Raw genomic sequence first — 23,386 nt, forward strand, 5'->3', positions numbered from 1 at the left:
CCCACCATCTCTTTGCTAATCCTCCTAGCTAACCACAGCATGGCCACAACTGTTTCACTTTTGAATGCAAAATCTATAAACAATCCATAGTACTGCCATGGGTACCTGTGTGACAGTATCCTATGCCAACTTATTTATGGGCCACATGGAATAATCCTTCCTATCCACTCAATACCTAAATCCCTTGTCTGATTCATATTCATTGAGACATTTTTATGATCCAGGCTCATGGTGAGGACAACCTTTGCTCTTTCCTCCATAACTTCAACACCTATTTCCAGATCCTCTTCACCTGATCCTTCGTAAATCAGCAATTTCCTGGATGTTGATCTCCACCTCTCAGATGGCTTTATAAACATGTCTGTTCATATCAAGTGCACTAACAAGCCACAATACCTCCACTTTGACAGTGTCAACCATTCCAGATCAAAAAGTCTTCTCTTTACAGCCTTGCCACCCACAGACACCACATCTGCAGTGGAAAGCAGGAGCTTTCAAACTATACTGGTAGCGTTTTGAGAGCCTTTATAGACAGATAATATCCTATCCAGCTCATCCATAAACAGATTCCAACACCACCTCCTCCTTTGACATCAGTACAACTGTCAACCAGTCCTCTGATCACCCAGTATCACCCTGGCCTTCACAAGTTCAACCACATCCTTCACCAAGACTTTGACTATCCCTCATCATGTTGGCAGATGATTGATATCCTACCCAAAATCTTAACCATTGTTCTGCTGGCCACCCAACTTACAGAGTAACCTTGCACACCTCTATTTCAATCCTGCACCCCATGGGTCATTCACTTGTAACTGATCCAGTTGCAAGACCTCTTTCATACACCCACAAACCACCTCCTACTGCTGTCCAGCCACAAGCAGTTGCCACCCAATAAAATGCAGGGTTACTTGTGAAAGCAGCCATGTTGTGTATCAGCTGAAATTACTGTACACCATTCAGTGTCAGCATGACAAGTAACCAACTATCTGTTCACACGAATCACTGTCAAAGTGTGAATTTCCCATCCAGTTGCTAAACATGTGGCACATCACAATACAAATGATTTCAACAGCTTTTTCATTACACAGACCATTTGTATACCTGCTTCCAGCACAAGTTTCACTGAACTACACAGCTGAGAATTGTCTCTCACGCAGTCCCCCTACCCTACCCTAAACCTCTACTAACCTGTTTGCCCGCCCCCCCCCCCCCCCCCTTCTGTTCACACTAATCCTTCTCCATCCAGATATTTCACTGCCTTGTCCCATCACTCTTCTCTCCCCCTTCCCCAACATGGGCTCTCTCTCTCTCTCTCTCTCTCTCTCTCTCTCTCTCTTCTCTTCTCTCTGCTTTTCCCTTTCTGTTTTATGCTCTACTCTCTGTACTTCTTTCCTCTTGTCGTGCAATCACTAAGCCATTTGTTGAATTACTGCCTCTTTCCCACTACACTCTCCTAGTATATTTTCCCATCCCCTCCCCATTACTTTCAACCCTGGCAACTGCTTCCAATAATCAGTCTCACCATGGCCAGGGAGTGTACGTTTCAGTGTTGTGTGGTTGTGTGTGAGAATGTGTGCACTTTCACGAGAAACAGAACAAAAACTCATAGTTGTTTCTATGCTCTGCACATCAGTCTGTCATAAGTGAGTGGTTACCTTTCTCTTATTTTACATATTGTTCCATCCACAATTTTCCATTATTCCTATTGGTAAATGAAGAGTGCTTCAGAATAATTACTGCATTTTACAAAATCAATTTTCACAACTTCAGTTTACAGTAACAAGTGCCAAAATCTTAGTAGCAACAAGTATTACTTTATTGTCTCTCTCTCTCTCTCTCTCTCTCTCTCTCTCTCTCTCTCTCTCTCTCTCTCTGTGTGTGTGTGTGTGTGTGTGTGTGTGTGTGTGTGTGTGTGTGTGGGCAGGGGGGCGTGCATGCTGGGAGTTCTGGTGGTAGAGTAAAAATGATCCACAAAATGTATTAAAGTGAATTTTAAACCAGGAATTTTCTCCAGTAATGGAATGGCTAGGCTCAACAATTTTTGAGAGAATCCGTGCACAAGGATAAGCATAGATAATAACTACAATTACAGTTAAATTCTGTATAAATTCAATCTTTGTAAACAATGAGTGCTGTAATACAGATCAAATGTGATGAGTGAAGATACTGTGCATCATTGGTGTCTTTTGTTTAAGAGTAGAAGGATGAATGTTCAGGATGACTACAGAAGAGGCCATCCATCTACACCTAGAAACTAACCACCTGGAAAATTGAAGAAATATTGAGCGAAAATTGGAGTTTCATGGTGTGTTTACTGTCACATGACTTATTGCAGATTTTTTGTATGAGATCATCTCTAACATTTTGGGTACTACAAGTACTGTGCTTTTAAGATTCCTTAACATTAAGGCAGCAAAATTTTATACAGAGGAATTTTGTCAGTTCATTTAAGAGAGATGGTGAATGTAGCAAAAATAACAGTCTCAGTTGCAGAACTGATTTTATTGCTTTATTTATTCATGATGCGCATTTCGCATAATACAAGGCATTTTCAGATTGACCTATGTTAATTACAACTGTATTATAAAGGATGAACCTAACCTGTAACTGGAAAGATTACAATTCTTGAACTTACAGTATAGTGTTGGTAAATGGGTTTTGGTTGCCACAATTAGGGCATCAGCAAAATAGACTGCCCTCATGATACATAGTAAAGTAAATCGAAACAAGTATGTACTCATGTTGCACGTTAAAAGTGTAACATCTAAAAACCTATGGATGAATGAAATAAATTAAAATATTGAAAAAAATATAGTGGTTGGCTTCACAATGGCTATGGTCCATATGGGTAAGAAAATGGAAGAAGATGTAAATTAACTACCTTTTAGCCCTGTGTAGCATTGACTAGTGGAAGCAAGGCATCATATTTTATGTACATTCCAAACTCAGTAGTGCCATTTGAGATCTTACATCTATTTTTACACACTAAGATATGACTAGGGACTGTACTTGTTATGACAGGGCACAAGGAGAATTGGCTGCTGTCCATCAACAGCTAAAAGCATCATTGGCCACCACTGACATGCTTTTGGTTAATGCTCAAAGTTGTGGCAACATTGAGACACTGCTAACAAGACCTGCCACACTTTTGGTGCTGTTGGACTCCCCTGGTGACCCGGGTGTCACTGCATCTTCTGATATGCAATATCTTGTGCGTCTGTCTTCACTTGAGACTGTATGGCAGACAGTGGTGGGTCCATGTGTCACATGGGGGGGGGGGGGGGGGGGCGAGGCAGGTTGTGTGGCTGGCTCCTATGCCTTAGCAACAGGTATGAGGTGCTACCCAGTGTTGATGGTAACTCTGAGTCAGCATGGGATGCCTCTCCCTTTGGGCCAGTGGCCGATTTTCCTACCCAGTCCAGACAAGTGCAGAGGATGTGTATGCTTGTCACTGGGAGCTCCAATGTTAGGCATGTGATGGAGCCCCACAGGGAAATAGCAAGTAAGGTGGGAAAGAATGCCAGTGTACACTCAGTATGTTTGCTGGGGAGACTCATCTGTGATACGGAAGAGGCCCTGCTGGTGGCTATTGAGAGCACTGGGTTTAACCGACTGCTTATAGTGGCGTATGTCTGCACAAATAATGCCTACCACTTGGGTTCTGAAGGCATCCTTGGCTCCTTTCAGTGGATGGCTGATTTGGTGAAGGCAACCAACATTGCATACGGGGTGCAGGCTAAGCTGTCTATTTGTACACAGAACTGATCGTGGTCCTCTGGTCCGGGCCAGAGTGGAAGGTCTAAACCAGATGCTGAGATAACCTCCGCTACTGGGCATGGGCACAGAATTGTAACATTCCTCTTAATAGGCCAGGCATGCACTAGATGCAGGAAGCGGCTACTATGGTAGTGGAGTACGTTTGGTGTGCACATGGCTTTTTCTTTTTCCTTTTTTAAGTTAGAGAAACCCTCCCTTGGGATCAATGACAATCTGCCTTATAAATTAACCTCTGTGTCCTTGGAGAAGGTTCATTGTTGCAGATCAAAGTCAGAAAAGGTTAATACGATTTTAGTAAACTGCAGGTGCATCCAAGGATATATCCTAGAATAACTATCACTTACTGCATGTTATGCACAGATAGTATTAGGGACAAAAAATTGGTTGAAATCAGACATTAACGACAACAAAATCTTAAGTTCAGATTGGAATATTTATCGTAAGGATTGGTTAGGTGCCACTGGTAATGGCGTGTTTATTGCAGTAAAAAGTTGAATAAAATCTAGTGAGGTTATCACGGATTCTGATTGTGAATTATTCTGTCTAAAGTTAAGTATCAAAGATCAGTAAAAAATGGTAATCGGATGCTTTTACAGACCACTTGGGTCAGAAGCACTAGTGGTAGAGTGCTTCAGACAGAACAGGCAGAATATTTTTAATAATATTCCTGAACGTGCTGCTGTAATAGGGGAGACTTCAACTTGTCTGGTATAGATTTGGAATGCCATACAGTCAAAATTTGTGCCAGAGACAAGGATCCATTTGACATTGTTCTGGATGTCTTGTACAAAAATTACTTTGAGCAGTTAGAGAACGAACTGGTGAGGGTAACATAATAGACCTCCTGGCAATAAACAGATCTGAACTTTCTGAATCAGTTAATGCAGAGGAAGGTATCAGTGATCATAAGTATGTGATAGCATCTACGACAATCGGTGTGATAAAGGATATTAACAATTGTAGGAAGATATTTTTGCTTAGCAAGAGTGACAGGATACACATTTCAGAGTATCTGAGCAGTTAGCATCAAATATTTGGTGATGAGGATAAAGATGCAGAAATGAATGGAAAAAATTCAAAGGAATTGTGCAGTATGTCCTAGACTAGTATGTCTTGAGTAAGATCTTAAGGGATGGGAAAGATCAACCATGGTTTAATAGACATATTAGAACTCTGCAACATAAACAAAGAGAATTTCAGCTCAGATTTAAGAGAAATAAAAACTTATTTGATAAACAAAAGCGGAACATTCATCGTATGAATATAAAAATGGCAAATATTGAGACGGTCGGTTGTGGAATAGAAACACAACTACAACCCTTAGTAGTGGAAAGATGTCAGGACCAGATGAGATATCTATGAGATACTACGAAGATTATGCGAAAGAACTTGCTCCTTTCTAGCAGTAATTTATTTTAGATTGCTTGAGAAATGAAGGGTACCTAGTGACTGGAAGAAAGTGCAGTTAATTGCTGTTTTTAAGAAGGGCTGTAGGACAGATGGACACAACAATAGAACTACATTGTTGATGTCACTCTGCTGTAGAATTATGGAACATGTTATAAGCTCCACAATTATGATGTTCTTGGAGAAGGAAAATCTCTTCTATTAACATCAACATGGATTCTGCAAACAGAGATCCTCTGAAACTCAGCTCGCTCTGTGTCAGTGCCATAGACAATGGCGCTCAGGTTGATGCTGTTTTCCTTGACTTCAGGAAGACGTATGACACCGTCCCACAATGCTATTTAGAGAAAAAAAAAATGAGCTTATTGAGTATCGGAGCAGATTTGCGAGTGGATTCATGACTTCCTTGCAGACAGAACTCAACAAGTCGCTCTTAATGGAACAAAAGCAACAGTTGTAAAGGTAATTTCTGGAGTACCCCAAGGAAGTGTGATAGGACAGTTACTGTTTACAATATATATAAATGATCTAGTAGAAAGCATCGGATGCTCTCCAAGGCTGTCCCCATATGATGTGGTTAACTATAACAAAATAGCAACGCCAGAAGATAGTAATGATTTGTAGAAAGACCTCCCGAGAATTGATGAATGATGCAGACTCTGGCAGTTGACTCTAAACATAAATAAATGTAACATATTGCGCATACGTAGGAAAAGAAATCCACTATTGTATAGCTACACTATTGATGACAAACTGCTGGAAACAGTATCTACCATAAAATATCCAGAAGTAACTATCCAGAGTGGAAAGACCAAATAAAACAAATAGTGGGAAAAGCAGATGCCAGACGCATACTCACAGGAAGAACCTTAAGGAAACGTAACTCATCCATGAAGGAAGGGGCTTATAGGATGCTTGTTCAACCAATTCTTGAGTACTGTTTGTCTATCCGGGGCCCCTACCAGATGGGATTGTAGAAGAGAGAGAGAGTAGATCCAACGAAGAGCGGCACGTCTCATCACGGGGTTCTTTAGTTGGCACAGAAGCGTTACGGAGATGCTCAACAAACTCTGCTGGCAGGCGTTACAAGAGAGGCATTGTGCATCGTAGAGAGATTTACTATTGAGATTTCGAGAGAGTACTTTCCGGGAAGAGTCGGATAACATATTACTTCCCTCCATATACATCTCTCATAATAACCATGAGCAGAAAATTCAAGAAATCAGAGTCAATACAGAGGCTTACCAACAATAATTCTTCCCACGCGCTATTCGTCAGTGGTTCAAAAAGTACCCTGCACTACACACCATTAGACGTCTCGCAGAGCATGATGTAGATGTAGATCTAGATGAGATCCAGTCTATATTTAGTTTGTCACATGATAAATATGCTGGACTCACCATTCTTCATTTTCTGGTCTGACATACTTTACTGAGCACTGTGCCACATCCTTCCTACAGCAAGCATCTGTTTTTAAAGGCAGGTGATGTTGGTATACCATTAGTTAAGTTGCAGAGTTTTACAGTTGTTATTTTGAAGCATTTTTAATTAAACAACATTAAATTTTGTATATAGGCAATAGTATAGGAAACTTACGCTATTTTATAGTAGCAGTGTCTTTAGCAAAATTACGTTAAAACTGAAGCGTATTAGAACATACACTATGTGATCAAAATTGAATTGAATTGAATTTTATTTGATCCTGTAAGATTACATTGTGTACAGTAAATGTATGTGTAATATAGGACATGTCAAAGTATTAACATTCTTTATCACTTATATTTCTACACCTTTAGCTTACATTTAAGTTAAGATACCTAAATTCTTGAAACAGTTTCTGCACGTTTCATAGGTCTTTCTTCTTAAAATGGTCCTAATTGCTTTTTTTTTTTTTTTTTTTTGTAATGTGAACACTCGTTTTGTCTCTTGTTTGTTTGAGTTTCCCCACACAGTCACTCCATACTGTAAGTATGGTTCGAAAAGTCCATGATACACTGTACACAGTGTGCTCCCTGCCGCCGTTGGATAAGCAGCTGCAGCAGCAAGTCGTATACTCCTAGCTCACTCATTTGTTACATAGTTTAATTCTTAATTTCTTTGCGTGTTTTTGGTACTTGCATTGTTTAATTCATAAATTTCGGGCGTATTATAGTATTTGAGAGTTGTAGCATCACGTTTTAGTACTCGAATAGTGTTAAATCGCGTAGTCTCCTTCCGCCGCCGAGCAGTGTGTCAGCAGTGCACAAGTGGCAGCATTACTGCATTTACTAGGCAATCTTGTATTTTAATAACCGCTTCAATTTTGTGTCGTTTTGTTTGCGCTCTCTGTAGATTAATTCAGACGTTCTTTGCACAAGTTTTTAGCATGGATAGGGACTGCAACTGCTGTGTTCGGATGTAGGCTGAGTTGGCATCCCTTCGCTCCCAGCTTCAGGCAGTGTTGGCTTCGGTCACACAGCTTGAGGCAGTTGCCAATGGGCATCACTGTGGGGGTCCGGATGGGGGTTTGTCGGGGACGGCCAGCTCGTCCCACGCATCCCCCGATCGGACTACGACTGTGGTTGCCCGGGATACTGCCCGCATTGAGGCTGCTCCCTCACCTGTGGTAGAGTGGTAGGTCGTCTCAAGGTGTGGCAGGGGGCGAAAGACATTCCGGAGGGCTGAACGGAAGGCCTCTCCAGTTTGTCTGACGAACCGGTTTCGGGCTCTGTCTCAGGCTGATACTGATCTTCAGCCTGACATGGCTGCTTGTCCTGTTCCAGAGGTTGCCCCTCAGTCTGCAAGATCCGGGCAGTCGCAGAGGGTGGGCTTACTGGTAGTTGGGAGCTCCAACGTCAGGCGCGTAATGGGGCCCCTTAGGGATATGGCAGCAAGGGAGGGGAAGAAAACCAAAGTGCACTCCGTGTGCATACCGGGGGGAGTCATTCCAGATGTGGAAAGGGTCCTTCCGGATGCCATGAAGGGTACAGGGTGCACCCATCTGCAGGTGGTCGCTCATGTCGGCACCAATGATGTGTGTCGCTATGGATCGGAGGAAATCCTCTCTGGCTTCCGGCGGCTATCTGATTTGGTGAAGACTGCCAGTCTCGCTAGCGGGATGAAAGCAGAGCTCACCATCTGCAGCATCGTCGACAGGACTGACTGCGGACCTTTGGTACAGAGCCGAGTGGAGGGTCTGAATCAGAGGTTGAGACGGTTCTGCGACCATGTGGGCTGCAGATTCCTCGACTTGCGCCATAGGGTGGTGGGGTTTCGGGTTCCGCTGGATAGGTCAGGAGTCCACTACACGCAACAAGCGGCTACACGGGTAGCAGGGGTTGTGTGGCGTGGGCTGGGCGGTTTTTTAGGTTAGATGGCCTCGGGCAAGTGCAGAAAGGGCAACAGCCTCAACGGGTGCGGGGCAAAGTCAGGACATGCGGGGACCAAGCAGCAATCGGTATTGTAATTGTAAACTGTCGAAGCTGCGTTGGTAAAGTACCGGAACTTCAAGCGCTGATAGAAAGCACCGAAGCTGAAATCGTTATAGGTACAGAAAGCTGGCTGAAGCCAGAGATAAATTCTGCCGAAATTTTTACAAAGGCACAGACGGTGTTTAGAAAGGATAGATTGCATGCAACCGGTGGTGGAGTGTTCGTCGCTGTTAGTAGTAGTTTATCCTGTAGTGAAGTAGAAGTGGATAGTTCCTGTGAATTATTATGGGTGGAGGTTACACTCAACAACCGAGCTAGGTTAATAATTGGCTCCTTTTACCAACCCCCCGACTCAGCAGCATTAGTGGCAGAACAACTGAGAGAAAATTTGGAATACATTTCACATAAATTTTCTCAGCATGTTATGGTCTTAGGTGGAGATTTCAATTTACCAGATATAGACTGGGACACTCAGATGTTTAGGACGGGTGGTAGGGACAGAGCATCGAGTGACATTATACTGAGTGCACTATCCGAAAATTACCTCGAGCAATTAAAACAGAGAACCGACTCGTGGAGATAACATCTTGGACCTACTGATAACAAACAGACCCGAACTTTTCGACTCTGTAAGTGCAGAACAGGGAATCAGTGATCATAAGGCCGTTGCAGCATCCCTGAATATGGAAGTTAATAGGAATATAAAAAAAGGGAGGAAGGTTTATCTGTTTAGCAAGAGTAATAGAAGGCAGATTTCAGACTACCTAACAGATCAAAACGAAAATTTCTGTTCCGACACTGACAATGTTGAGTGTTTATGGAAAAAGTTCAAGGCAATCGTAAAATGCGTTTTAGACAGGTACGTGCCGAGCAAAACTGTGAGGGACGGGAAAAACCCACCGTGGTACAACAACAAAGTTAGGAAACTACTGCGAAAGCAAAGAGAGCTTCACTCCAAGTTTAAACGCAGCCAAAACCTCTCAGACAAACAGAAGCTAAACGATGTCAAAGTTAGCGTAAGGAGGGCTATGCGTGAAGCGTTCAGTGAATTCGAAAGTAAAATACTAGGTACCGACTTGACAGAAAATCCTAGGAAGTTCTGGTCTTACGTTAAATCAGTAAGTGGCTCGAAACATCATGTCCAGACACTCCGGGATGATGATGGCATTGAAACAGAGGATGACAAGCGTAAAACTGAAATACTAAACACCTTTTTCCAAAGCTGTTTCACAGAGGAAGACCGCACTGCAGTTCCTTCTCTAAATCCTCGCACCAACGAAATAATGGCTGACACTGAAATAAGTGTCCAAGGAATAGAAAAGCAACTGGAATCACTCAACAGAGGAAAGTCCACTGGACCTGACGGGATACCAATTCGATTCTACACAGAGTACGCGAAAGAACTTGCCCCTCTTCTAACAGCCGTGTACCGCAAGTCTCTAGAGGAACAGAAGGTTCCAAATGATTGGAAAAGAGCACAGGTAGTCCCAGTCTTCAAGAAGGGTCGTCGAGCAGATGCGCAAAACTATAGACCTATCTCTCTGACGTCGATCTGTTGTAGAATTTTAGAACATGTCTTTTGCTCGAGTATCATGTCGTTTTTGGAAACTCAGAATCTACTATGTAGGAATCAACATGGATTCCGGAAACAGCGATCGTGTGAAACCCAACTCGCTTTATTTGTTCATGAGACCCAGAAAATATTAGATACAGGCTCCCAGGTAGATGCCATTTTCCTTGACTTCCGGAAGGCGTTCGATACAGTTCCGCACTGTCGCCTGATAAACAAAGTAAGAGCCTACGGAATATCAGACCAGCTGTGTGGCTGGATTGAAGAGTTTTTAGCAAACAGAACACAGCATGTTGTTCTCAATGGAGAGACATCTACAGACGTTAAAGTAACCTCTGGCGTGCCACAGGGGAGTGTTATGGGACCATTGCTTTTCACAATATATATAAATGACCTAGTAGATAGTGTCAGAAGTTCCATGCGGCTTTTCGCGGATGATGCTGTAGTATACAGAGAAGTTGCAGCATTAGAAAATTGTAGCAAAATGCAGGAAGATCTGCAGCGGATAGGCACTTGGTGCAGGGAGTGGCAACTGACCCTTAACATAGACAAATGTAATGTATTGCGAATACATAGAAAGAAGGATCCTTTATTGTATGATTATATGATAGCGGAACAAACACTGGTAGCAGTTACTTCTGTAAAATATCTGGGAGTATGCGTGCGGAACGATTTGAAGTGGAATGATCATATAAAATTAATTGTTGGTAAGGCGGGTACCAGGTTGAGATTCATTGGGAGAGTCCTTAGAAAATGTAGTCCATCAACAAAGGAGGTGGCTTACAAAACACTCGTTCGACCTATACTTGAGTATTGCTCATCAGTGTGGGATCCGTACCAGATCGGGTTGACGGAGGAGATAGAGAAGATCCAAAGAAGAGTGGCGCGTATCGTCACAGGGTTATTTGGTAACCGTGATAGCGTTACGGAGATGTTTAACAAACTCAAGTGGCAGACCCTGCAAGAGAGGCGCTCTGCATCGCGGTGTAGCTTGCTCGCCAGGTTTCGAGAGGGTGCGTTTCTGGATGAGGTATCGAATATATTGCTTCCCCCTACTTATACCTCCCGAGGAGATCACGAATGTAAAATTAGAGAGATTAGAGCGCGCACAGAGGCTTTCAGACAGTCGTTCTTCCCGCGAACCATACGCGACTGGAACAGGAAAGGGAGATAATGACAGTGGCACGTAAAGTGCCCTCCGCCACACACCGTTGGGTGGCTTGCGGAGTATAAATGTAGAATGTAGATGTAGATGTAGAAGGTTCTTGTCTGAATACTGTGATAGTTGCATCATTAAGAATATGACAGAGCTCAGTTTCTTACAGACATTATTAATATGTTTTTTCCGTTTCAGTTCATTATCCACAAGAATACCTAAGAATCTAGCAGATTCTACTTCTTCCAGCCTTGTTCCATCAGCCTCTAAATCCATGTCTACAGCCTTTTCCTTGTTTTTAAACACTGCATACATAGTCTTTTTTAGATTTATAACCAGTTCATTTTCCAACAGCCATTGAGCAGTGACATTTGCAGATATGTATGCTCTTCTCTCAAGCTGTTCCATATTTTGGTCAGTATTGTCATGTCATCAGCATACAATATTTTCTTTCAGCGCACACTCCGCTGCAGAGTGAAAATCTCATTCTGGGAATATTTTCTTTTCTTCCTCCTCAACACCTATATCATTAACAAACACATTAAATAACAATGGCCCCATTACCGAACCCTGCGGCACTCCATATTTGATGGATTTGGTTTCTGATTGGTACGAGTTTCCTAATGATACATACTGCTTGCGGTTGCACAAGTATGATTTTATCCGTTCACCTGGTTGCCCCCGAATGCCATAGTTGCTTAATTTTTGTATCAGCATTTCATGGTCAATGGTGTCAAATGCCTTTGAAAGATCCAGAAACATTGCAGAGACAACCTTTCTCTCATCTAAGGACTGTAAAACGTATTCTGTTAGACTGGCAATTGCTGATTCTGTAGATTTACCCTTTCTGAAACCATGTTGTGAGGGTATGAGAATGTTATGTTAGTCCAAATAGTTAACTAATCTGGTATACATAAGCATTTCTAGGATTTTTGAAAAATATATGTTTTTCATATTGGGTGTATTATGGTGCCATCTACTGCCAGGTACTCAATATCAGCAACATCAGTAGTCATTAGACATCGTGTGAGAGCAGAACGGGGCGCTCCACAGAACTCATGGACTTCAAACGTGGTCAGGTGATTGGGTGTCACTTGTGTCATATGTCTGTACACAAGATTTCCACACTCCTAAATATCCTTAGGTCCACTGTTTCTGATGTGATAGTGAATTGGGAACATGAAGGGACACGTACAGCACAAAAGTGTATAGGTTGACCTCATCTGCTGACTGACAGAGACCGTCGACAGTTGAAGAGTATTGTAATGTGTAATAGGCAGACATCTATCCAGACCATCACACAGGAATTCCAAACTGCATCAGGATCCACTGCAAGTATCATGACAGTTAGGTGAGAGGTGAGAAAACTTGGATTTCATAGCCAAGTGGCTACTCATAAGCCACACGTCACACCGGTAAATGCCAAATGACACCTTGCTTAGTGTAAGGAAAGTAAACATTGGATGATTGAACAGTGGAAAAATGTTGTGTGGAGTGACGAATCACAGTACATAGTGTGGTGATCCAATGGCAGGGTGTGGGTATGGCGAATGCCCGGAGAACATCACTGCCAGCGTGGTAGTGCCAACAGTAAAATTTTGAGGTGGTGGTGCTATGGTGTGGCCATGTTTTTCGTGGAGGGGGCTTGTATCCCTTGTTGTTTTGTGTGGCACTATCACAGCACAGGCCTAAACTGATGTTTTAAGCACCTTCTTGGTTCCCATTGTTGAAGAGCAATTCGGGTTGGCGACTGCATCTTTCAACACGATCGAGCACCTGTTCATAATGCACGGCCTGTGGCGGAGTGGTTACACAACAGTAACATTACTGTAATGGACTGCCCTGCACAGAGTAATGGCCTGAATCCTATAGAACACCTTTGGGATGTTTCAGAACGCCGACTTTGTGCCAGGCCTCACCGACCGACATCAATACCTCTCCTCAGTGCAGCATCTCATGAAGAATGGACTGCCATTCCCCAAGAAACCTTCCAGCACCTGATTGAATGTATGGCTACAAAAGTGGAAGCTGTCATCAAGGCTACGGGTGAGCCAGCACCAATTGAATTCCAGCATTACCGATGGTGGGCGCCATGAACTGGTAAGTCTTTTTCAGCCAGGTGTCCCAATACTTTTGATTACATAGTGTATTTATTGAAGTGTGAAGTCTTTAAGATTGTGTACTGAATGCATGTAGCCACATAGCAGTAAAAAATCTTCTCCATAGGTTATCTGGTAGTGCTGATGTTATGGCACGAAAAGTAAGTTCTAATTTGGTTTATACTAAACAACTAACGTTGTGCAGAGTTGACTAAGTTATGCAACACAGTACAGGGGTATATCCCTCCTCCAAAATTCCATTAGCGTGCAGCATGCAGTGTTGAAATAGGTTGTAAATGCTTCAGCATTGCTTATGCAAGTACAAACACATTTTTCTATGATTACTGTTTGGCCACTCAAATTAGTAGTATACGTGGAGTGGCTTGTAGAATGCAATATGGAATCATAGACTGAACTGTGGGCTTGTGCAGGGGAATATGAACTGAGAGATAGATCATGCTTTGATGGTACAAGATGCACCAAATAGAAAGAGTGCTATTCAGATGAATTGTGTGGTTTATTTTGCTGTGAAACCAAAAATCTAGGTAGGAGCACCATTCAGATAAATGAAGTGGTTACTGCTGCAAAACAAAAAATGAAGTAAGACAAGTGTGGAATGTATCAAAAATATAATATTTAGATGAGCATCATTTTTCTGATGGTTTCATAGCAATAAGCACTTCATTTGTCTGAATGGTGCCCATATCTAGATTTTCAGTTTCACAGCAAAATACACTTTCGTCACAATGTGCACAAACATTTGACGCAGAACTTTCAGGACTGCTGGATTTGGTCGGGGGTCCCATACCTTGGCCTGCTCATTCTCCAGACATTAATCCCCTAGACTTTTGGTTATGGGGATGCTTGAAGGAATAGGTCTACGCCATGCCAATCAATGATGTGTGGACACTACAGGGTTGCATCTTTGAGTATACTTCAAAGTGTGCTTCATTCCTTGTGCCGGAGGGCAGAGGGGTGTACTGTCATGAATGGATGCCACATTGAGCTCCTCATATAAACATGTGTATATCTCAGAAAGCATGCATTTCAGGACCCACATTTATTGGATTATTTTGTAGTTAATAAGTACTACCATCTCTAAGTATTCAACACTTTTTTCTGAACACCCTGTATTGAAAATGGTGTATAAAACAGAGGTTGTCATCTTCATTGTTTAGGATAGGCCCTATGAATAGATTTACAAGTCCATAAGTCACACAATGAAGTCTAGGTAATTACACTTCAGACTATGATCACTACACGTGTGAATGTTTCTTCTATACATCTTCATTAAAATGAAGCTATCTCATTTTAGAAGCATGTACAAATTTACTTTCAATTTTACTATAAACCAGTTACAATACTGCATATGCTTATTGGGTAGCGATTCTGTTGAATGGATGTACACAAATACTGTCAACAAGAACGTAAAATAATCATTAAGATTTTTGTAGCTCTGTTTTCCAGTGTTTGCCAAATACTAATATTCCATTAATTAAAGAGCTGTGATGTGGACTAGGTGACATGTTAATTAGATCATCATGCATATAAATAGAAACACAAGTGTCTGAAACAGGCAGAAAGTTATTGCCTGCAACATTTACATAACCAAGCTGAATTTCATTGAAAGACTTGCATTAGTTGCTAATTAAAAAGAAGATACACTGAACTTTCCACATGGTTTGAAGCTACAAAAATATTAAAAATAAACACTGTAACACAGGCTGAAAGAAAACTTGCCCGGACAATATCAAACACATCTGAAACACACACAAAACAAGAAATAGTGTCTTGCAAGACAGTGAGTAAAATTGTAACATATTCAAAGCTCACGAAAACTAATATAAATATGAGAGTATTATGTGCGAAATGTGTAAAAAATGGTGGCGATAAGGACAATCTGTGCTACTCGTGCACTGTAAAAGTAAATAACTGTAAAGGTATGTTTACACAATCAAAAACAAAGAACTGTGTTTTGGTGCCACATGGCGATCACAAACTCGTAATGGACTCAGCATCAAAAGATGAAATAATTAAAGTGTCGCAACAGGATAGAAACGTTCTGTTAGCGAGAATCAGCAAGCTAGAACAAGAACTAAGCATATATGTAAGCAGTGAAAAGTGGTGTACCGTAAAAAGTGCGTCGAACACACACAATTTAAAATCGCAACTAAAAATGCACTCGTTTTATAATGTATCTACAACGCCAACGGTATCCAGAAAAAGTGTGTCTAAATATGTAAGTGCAACTTCAGATAAAGAAACTGTTCTGATGTCAGCTGGTAAAGAGCCAATGCAATGTGTAAGTGTAACTGAAGGCAGTGTTTACACGGCAATCAGCGAAAACGAAACTGTAATGAACGATACCAATAGTGTTCCAGAAGATAAACCACCTGAACATATGAAACAAAGTTACGAGTTAAGGAATGCAGTAGAGAATACGAAAGTTTTAATAGTGAGTGACAGCCAAGGCAGGTATTGCAGAAACATTCTGGAGACAAAACTAGACACAAAATATGACATTCAAAGTTTTATTAAACCAAATGCTCCTCTCCGTGAAGTTTTTAATCGAATTTACAAATTAGCAGAAGACTTGAATCCGAGTGACACTCTTATATTAATGGCAGGGTCGTACGATACTGAAGACTCCTACAAGAACATTGTGGAAAGCATTAATAATGTGTTACCAAGTGTTCTCCAACTCAGTAACAAGACAAATATCATTTTGCATCCAGTTCCCAAAAGATTCGACAAAGAATATATAAAGGAAAAAATTGACATGGTTAACCATCATTTAGTTCAAACAGTGAACTGCTCAAAATCTTGCAACAAAAGTAGAATATCCATAAACTTTAAAATGGAAAGACTGTCTCGTGATAAATTCACACGTCACGGATTCCACTTGAACAGACAGGGGAAGGAGCAAGTATGCAATAGACTGTCTTTGTTAATTAAAATTACCAATCGTTCAAACCAGATGCATGTATCTCTGAATCGACCAGTCTACCTGAAGAAATCAGTGTTTCACCAAAATAAATACAATGTGAGAACCAGTGCAATACAAGTGCCTAAAATGAAACAAATGCTACTTGACAAGTGGATTACCATTAGAAGCACCACAGCACATGAAAGGCAGGGCCCAGAATTCAGGGAACCAGCTAGGAAGAAGACACCACCCACACCTCAAATCAAGGATGATTTTTCACAGCTAACAATACTAGATGTAAAAAAGAGGTAAGTGGTCAAGCAAGACACAATATAGTCCCTGCTTCATACTTTAAATTGTTCCATCAGAATGTTCAGTCTCTTTCCATTAAACTGAATGAAATACAAATCTTGTTAAATGATATGAGTGATATTTCTGTTTTATGCTTTACTGAGCACTGGCTAAATAAAGACAAGATAGAACTAGCACACCTATCTCAGTTTAAATTAGCTGCCACATTTTGTAGAGAAGTACTCAGGCATGGTGGTAGCTGCATATATGTTCGAGAAGATATAGACTTCACTAACATAACCAGATTTGACAGCTTATCTAAAGAAAGAGACATAGAACACTCTATAGTAGAACTGACAACTAGCAATTCTGTAATCATCTGTGTATATAGGTCACCAGATGGTGATAAAAAAGTTTTTTATAATCATATGGAAGAGCTGTTAGAGGACTTCAACACCCTTAAAAAAATATTATCATATGTGGAGATTTCAATGTTGATTTCTCCAAACCCAGTAAATTTAAAGATGAAATCAAAGACTTACTGAAGTCCTTTAACCTAAAACCAACTATAACTAACCCAACTCGTATAACCACAACTTCTGCAACAACCATAGATCAGGTGTTTGCAAATACAGATAAATGTATCTGCAACACACAGACTGCAAACACTGGTTTTAGAGATCACAATGCCAAAATACTAACAATCGCTATTCCAGGAAACATGAAAGCCCAGAAAACTAGAGCTATTGTGAGGAAGTTTAATAATGAAAACACAGATTACTTTTGTTCTCTCTTGGGAAGAGAAATCTGGACTGATTTTACAGTTTAAACAACACAGATGACAAGTTTGATAAATTTATGGCCACATACAAACATTTTTTTGAAATAGCCTTTCCTAAACAAACATCACTTATAAATTCTGTGCACAAACCAAATAAATGGATCACAACAGGAATAAAAATATCATGCCAGAATAAAAGGAACTTATATGAATACTCAAAGCAAACCACAAATCCTGTATTTATCAAAGACTTTAAACAATATAATGGAGAATGACAAACAAATAAAAAATTCCAGGAATAAGACTAAAGCAACCTGGAGTATCATAAAAAGAGAAACAGGTACTACATCATTAGCCCACAAAAATATAGAACTTCATGAAAACAACAATAAAATAATCAACCCCACAGTAGTGGCTAAAAAATTTAACAACTACTCTTCTAATGTAGCACACCACCTGATTACCAAACATTACAACTCACAACCATACAGCAATACACTCCAATCAGATACAAAAATTCTTACAAGAACCTTATTCATGTCTCCAACAACACCTGAGTAATTACCTGTCGTTATAAAAAGGTTACCCAATAAGTATTCAGCAGGTACTGATGAAATACCAGATGTTATCATCAAAGCAAGTGTAACATCTATTGTAGAACCATTAACGGATATTTTCGATTCATCATTCGTGAGTGGTATATTCCCGAAAAATCTGAAAATGGCAAAAGTGACACCACTGTGCTAGAAAAGGGACAAACACGAAGCTGCAAACTATAGACCTGTATCAGTATTGTCAGGCTTTGGTAAAATTCTTGAAAAACTATATCTTAGAAGGCTGACAGCCTTTCTTAATAAAGAAAACATAATAAGTGATGCGCAACATGGATTCAGAACTGGCAGACGAACACAGTCAGCTATTCATACTTCTTAAATGAAATTCTAACTGCAGTAGATAATAAGCAACATGTGTCTGGCATATTTCTTGACCTTAATAAAGCCTTCGACGTAATTGATCATAATACTCTGTTGCAGAAGCTAGGTAATTATGGAATACGAGGCCTGCCAAACAAGTGGATACATTCCTGCCTTCATGACGGTCAACAGATCACTCAAATAAAATACAAAGACATACAAAGACATAAAACCACAAAAAATTTGTAATTTTTACAGTAATGCACAAAACATTACATATGGAGTTCCTCAAGGGTCAGTCCTTGAGCCAATTCTTTTCATTCTTTATGTTAATGATTTGTCAGAAAAAATAACTAAAGGGACAACAGAACTTTTTGCACATGACACAAATATCCTAATCAAATCACGTGATGAGGAAAGCCTACAAAAAACAGTTACAGGTATACCGTAATACAAAATTTGACACAATGGTTCAGAACAAACAAGCTAATAATAAATAATGAAAAAACAGTACAGTCAATTTCCACAATTCACAGAAACTACATCCTGCAAGACCAATTTTTAAAATTGATGGAAAAACTGTCTCATCGGTGAGCGACACAAAATTTTTAGGTATACATATTCAGCAAAACCTAAAATGGGAGGCACAAAATACAAGCCCTGCATCTGTGATCACAATGTACCATGGCAGTATTCAGTCACTGCTGATGTACGGCATTATCTTTTGGGGGAACTCCGTAGGTAAAAACAAAACATTTAGGCTACAGAAAAAGATTGTTAGAATAATAAACCATGCTAAGTACAGAGACTCCTGTACACCAATATTTAAAAATCTCAATATATTGCCTCTTCCTTGCTTATATATGTATGAAATATTAAATTTCACAAAAGAAAGTATTTTAAAAGATGGAAATATCTTCAAGTATAACTGTGATTACCACACTCATGATACTACGCAGAAGCATTATTTGCATGTCAATACAGTAAGTACAAACATTTGTAAGAGAGGAGTGTATCATATTGGCATAATGCTGTACAATCACATGCCATCCTATTTGAAACAGATGCAAAATTTACAAAAGTTTAAAGTGAAACTGAAAGAGTACTTGCTTGACCACTGCTTCTATTCTGTTTCCAAGTTTTTAGAGTACCAGAAAACTGTAGTGTAACTGCTCAAATAGTCTTAATAAGTCTATCATTTTATTTAATTATATTAAATTTGTCATCAATATTCAACATGTTTTGAATAATTTTTAATTATTTATCCTTTCAAAATGACACTGTGAATAATGTTGTATATACTGTACCAACCTGACTTGTCCTACACTGTCTGTGCAACATATGTACCTAAACACGATTTACAGGACCAATAAAGAAATACAAAATAAAAATACAAATGATTCTTTACAAAGAAGCTGTGAAGAAAACTGGCAGTGAATATCACACAACAGCTCAGGAACGCTTTTTCTACTAAACAAATTAATTAAACCTGAAATGCATTTATTAACAAAGAAACAAATTACTGCTAAATTTTAAAAGAATTTTGATTTTTTTTTTGTCCCTCAATATTCTCTGGTCCCCTATGAATAAGTAAATTGACAGATTTAAAATTCAACAGTTCTGTAAGAGAAAAATCTCTCATTAATCTTGTGATATATAACAATAAGAGTTCAAACAATGGAAAATCCAGGATGGACTGTAAGAATACTATGAAAAGGAAAGTTGCTACTCACCGTGTAGCGAAGATGCTGAGTCACATATAAGCATAACAAAAAGACTGTCACAAATAAAGCATTTGTTAAAAATTGACACACACACACACACACACACACACACACACACACACACACACACACACACACGACTGCAGTCTCATGCAACTGAAAAGTTCGTATTTTTTCTGACTCCCATACCTTGCGTACAGTTGCTAGCAGAATATGGAGACGACTCAGTGCTTCCTGGGGTTTTCCAAGAAATTGTGGTAATTCAGCCAGAAGCAACCGAAAAGAAAAAGGAGCCAGGGATCCAATACGGCCACCGTATAGCTCAGGGTAGAACTGAAAATACATATCTGGTCGATCTAATGCTCCGAATGGTTCAGCTTCAACTTCTGCCAATGAAAATGACCGAAGTTTCACTAGCAGGGCAATTCGAGTGAACCATAGCTGAAAAGAAAAAAAAATGCTTATGAATGTTATAAATAAATAATTATCAGCTGAAGATTTAATGTCTGTAAATAAGTCAGCAATCATAGTGTGGCACTTCATTTGTAAAGGGCTAAGTTGATCACACAAAGTTTAGAATTCACTATTACTGGTTTCGGCTACTGCCATCTTCAGATCTGTTACAAATAAAAAAAATTAGTGGTGTAACCACCTAAGTTCAATTAGCTGAAGCAAAATCTATAACAGGCCTGGTGATACATAAGAAAAATAAAAAATATTTATACATTTAACAGTATGTATACCAGCCATACACACCTTAAAATATTCTGATGTATGTATCAATGTCAAAATCTATACCCGTAGGTATGTAGTAAGTGTTGGTGGTGGCCTGGATTCATCTGGTATTTATACAAATAACTGATGTCAGCAAAGGGCACTATTGCTACAGTACAAGAACAACCACTAGCATAAGTTTAATAGTTAAAATGCAGTATGTGTAATCATTAATTAAAATTACTTCACACAACAAAGTGAGTGTGACAGTCAAACATGACCTGACATACAATACGTGGAATTAGATCTATGCTTAAAATCTGCATAAAAGGTGTAAAGAGTAATAATGAGCAGGTGATAAAAATGAAATATGTGAATTAGCAGAAAGAATAAGTGGAATGTAGTAAAAAAATTTAAGTTCACACAGGAGCTGGAAGACGATAGAAGTGTAAGTTTTATGGATCTTATGTTAACTAACCTGCCCCCATGAACCATGGACCTTGCCGTTGGTGGGGAGGCTTGCGTGCCTCAGCGATACAGATGGCCGTACCGTAGGTGCAACCACAACGGAGGGGTATCTGTTGAGAAGCCAGACAAACGTGTGGTTCCTGAAGAGGGGCAGCAGCCTTTTCAGTAGTTGCAGGGGCAACAGTCTGGATGATTGACTGATCTGGCCTTGCAACACTAACCAAAACGGCCTTGCTGTGCTGGTACTGCGAACAGCTGAAAGCAAGGGGAAACTACAGCCGTAATTTTTCCCGAGGGCATACAAATTTTCTGTATGGTTAAATGATGATGGCGTCCTCTTGGGTAAAATATTCTGGAGGTAAAATAGACCCCCATTCGGATCTCCGGGAGGGGACTACTCAGGAGGACGTTGTTATCAGGAGAAAGAAAACTGGCGTTCTACGGATCGGAGCGTGGAATGTCATATCCCTTAATCGGGCAGGTAGGTTAGAAAATTTAAAAAGGGAAATGGATAGGTTGAAGTTAGATATAGTGGGAATTAGTGAAGTTCGGTGGCAGGAGGAACAAGACTTTTGGTCAGGTGAATACAGGGTTATAAATACAAAATCAAATAGGGGTAATGCAGGAGTAGGTTTAATAATGAATAAAAAAATAGGAGTGCGGGTAAGCTACTACCAACAGCATAGTGAACCCATTATTGTGGCCAAGATAGACACGAAGCCCATGCCTACTACCGTAGTACAAGTTTATATGCCAACTAGCTCTGCAGATGATGAAGAAATTGATGAAATGTATGATGAGACAAAAGAAATTATTGAGGTAGTGAAGGGAGACGAAAATTTAATAGCCACGGGTGAGTGGTATTCGAGAGTAGGAAAATGGAGAGAAGGAAACATAGTGGGGGAATATGGATTGGGGGACAGAAATGAAAGAGGAAGCCGTCTGGTAGAATTTTGCACAGAGCATAACTTAATCATAGCAAACACGTGGTTCAAGAATCGTAAAAGAAGGTTGTATACATGGAAGAATCCTGGAGATACTAAAAGGTATCAGATAGATTATGTAATGGTAAGACAGAGATTTAGGAACCAGGTTTTAAACTGTAAGACATTTCCAGGGGCAGATGTGGACTCTGACCACAATCTATTGGTTATGAACTGTAGATTAAAACTGAAGAAACTGCAAAAAGGTGGGAATTTAAGGAGATGGGACCTGGATAAACTGACTAAACCAAAGGTTGTACAGAGTTTCGGGGAGAGCATAAGGGAACAATTGACAGGAATGGGGGAAAGAAATACAGTAGAAGAAGAATGGGTAGCTCTGAGGGATGAAGTAGTGAAGGCAGCAGAGGATCAAGTAGGTAAAAAGACAAGGGCTAGTAGAAATCTTTGGGTAACAGAAGAAATATTGAATTTAACTGACGAAAGGAGAAAATATAAAAACGCAGTTAATGAAGCAGGAATACAAACGTCTCAAAAATGAGATCAACAGGAAGCGCAAAATGGCTAAGCAGGGATGGCTAGAGGACAAATGTAAGGATGTAGAGGCTTATCTCACTAGGGGTAAGATAGATACTGCCTACAGGAAAATTAAAGAGACCTTTGGAGATAAGAGAACCACTTGTATGAACATCAAGAGCTCAGATGGAAACCCAGTTCTAAGCAAAGAAGGGAAAGCAGAAAGGTGGAAGGAGTATATAGAGGGTCTATACAAGGGCGATGCACTTGAGGACAATATTATGGAAATGGAAAAGGGTGTAGATGAAGATGAAATGGGAGATACAATACTGCATGTAGAGTTTGACAGAGCACTGAAAGACCCGAGTCGAAACAAGGTCCCGGGAGTAGACAATTTTCCATTGGAACTACTGACGGCCTTGGGAGAGCCAGTCCTGACAAAACTCTACCATCTGGTGAACAAGATGTATGAGACAGGCAAAATACCCTCAGACTTCAAGAAGAATATAATAATTCCAATCCCAAAGAAAGCAGTTGTTGACAGATGTGAAAATTACCGAACTATCAGATTAATAAGTCACAGCTGCAAAATACTAACACGAATTCTTTACAGACGAATGGAAAAACTGGTATAAGCCGACCTCAGCGAAGATCAGTTTGGATTCCGCATAAAGTTTGGAACACGTGAG

The 23,386-nt window shown here is 40.1% G+C and overlaps 1 protein-coding gene across 2 annotated transcripts in view; it reads right to left on the minus strand.

Annotated features, from left to right (window-relative positions):
- LOC126092601 (trafficking protein particle complex subunit 12) overlaps positions 1-23,386 on the minus strand; it is a 158,929-nt gene that overhangs the window by 66,582 nt on the left and 68,961 nt on the right. For both annotated transcript variants that reach the window (XM_049908298.1, XM_049908299.1), the window contains exon 5: positions 20,248-20,499. In XM_049908298.1, coding sequence (XP_049764255.1) covers positions 20,248-20,499 — 252 coding nt within the window. The remainder of the gene's footprint in view (positions 1-20,247; positions 20,500-23,386) is intronic.

This window comes from Schistocerca cancellata, chromosome 7 (assembly GCF_023864275.1).
Source record: "Schistocerca cancellata isolate TAMUIC-IGC-003103 chromosome 7, iqSchCanc2.1, whole genome shotgun sequence".
NCBI lineage: Eukaryota > Metazoa > Arthropoda > Insecta > Orthoptera > Acrididae > Schistocerca > Schistocerca cancellata.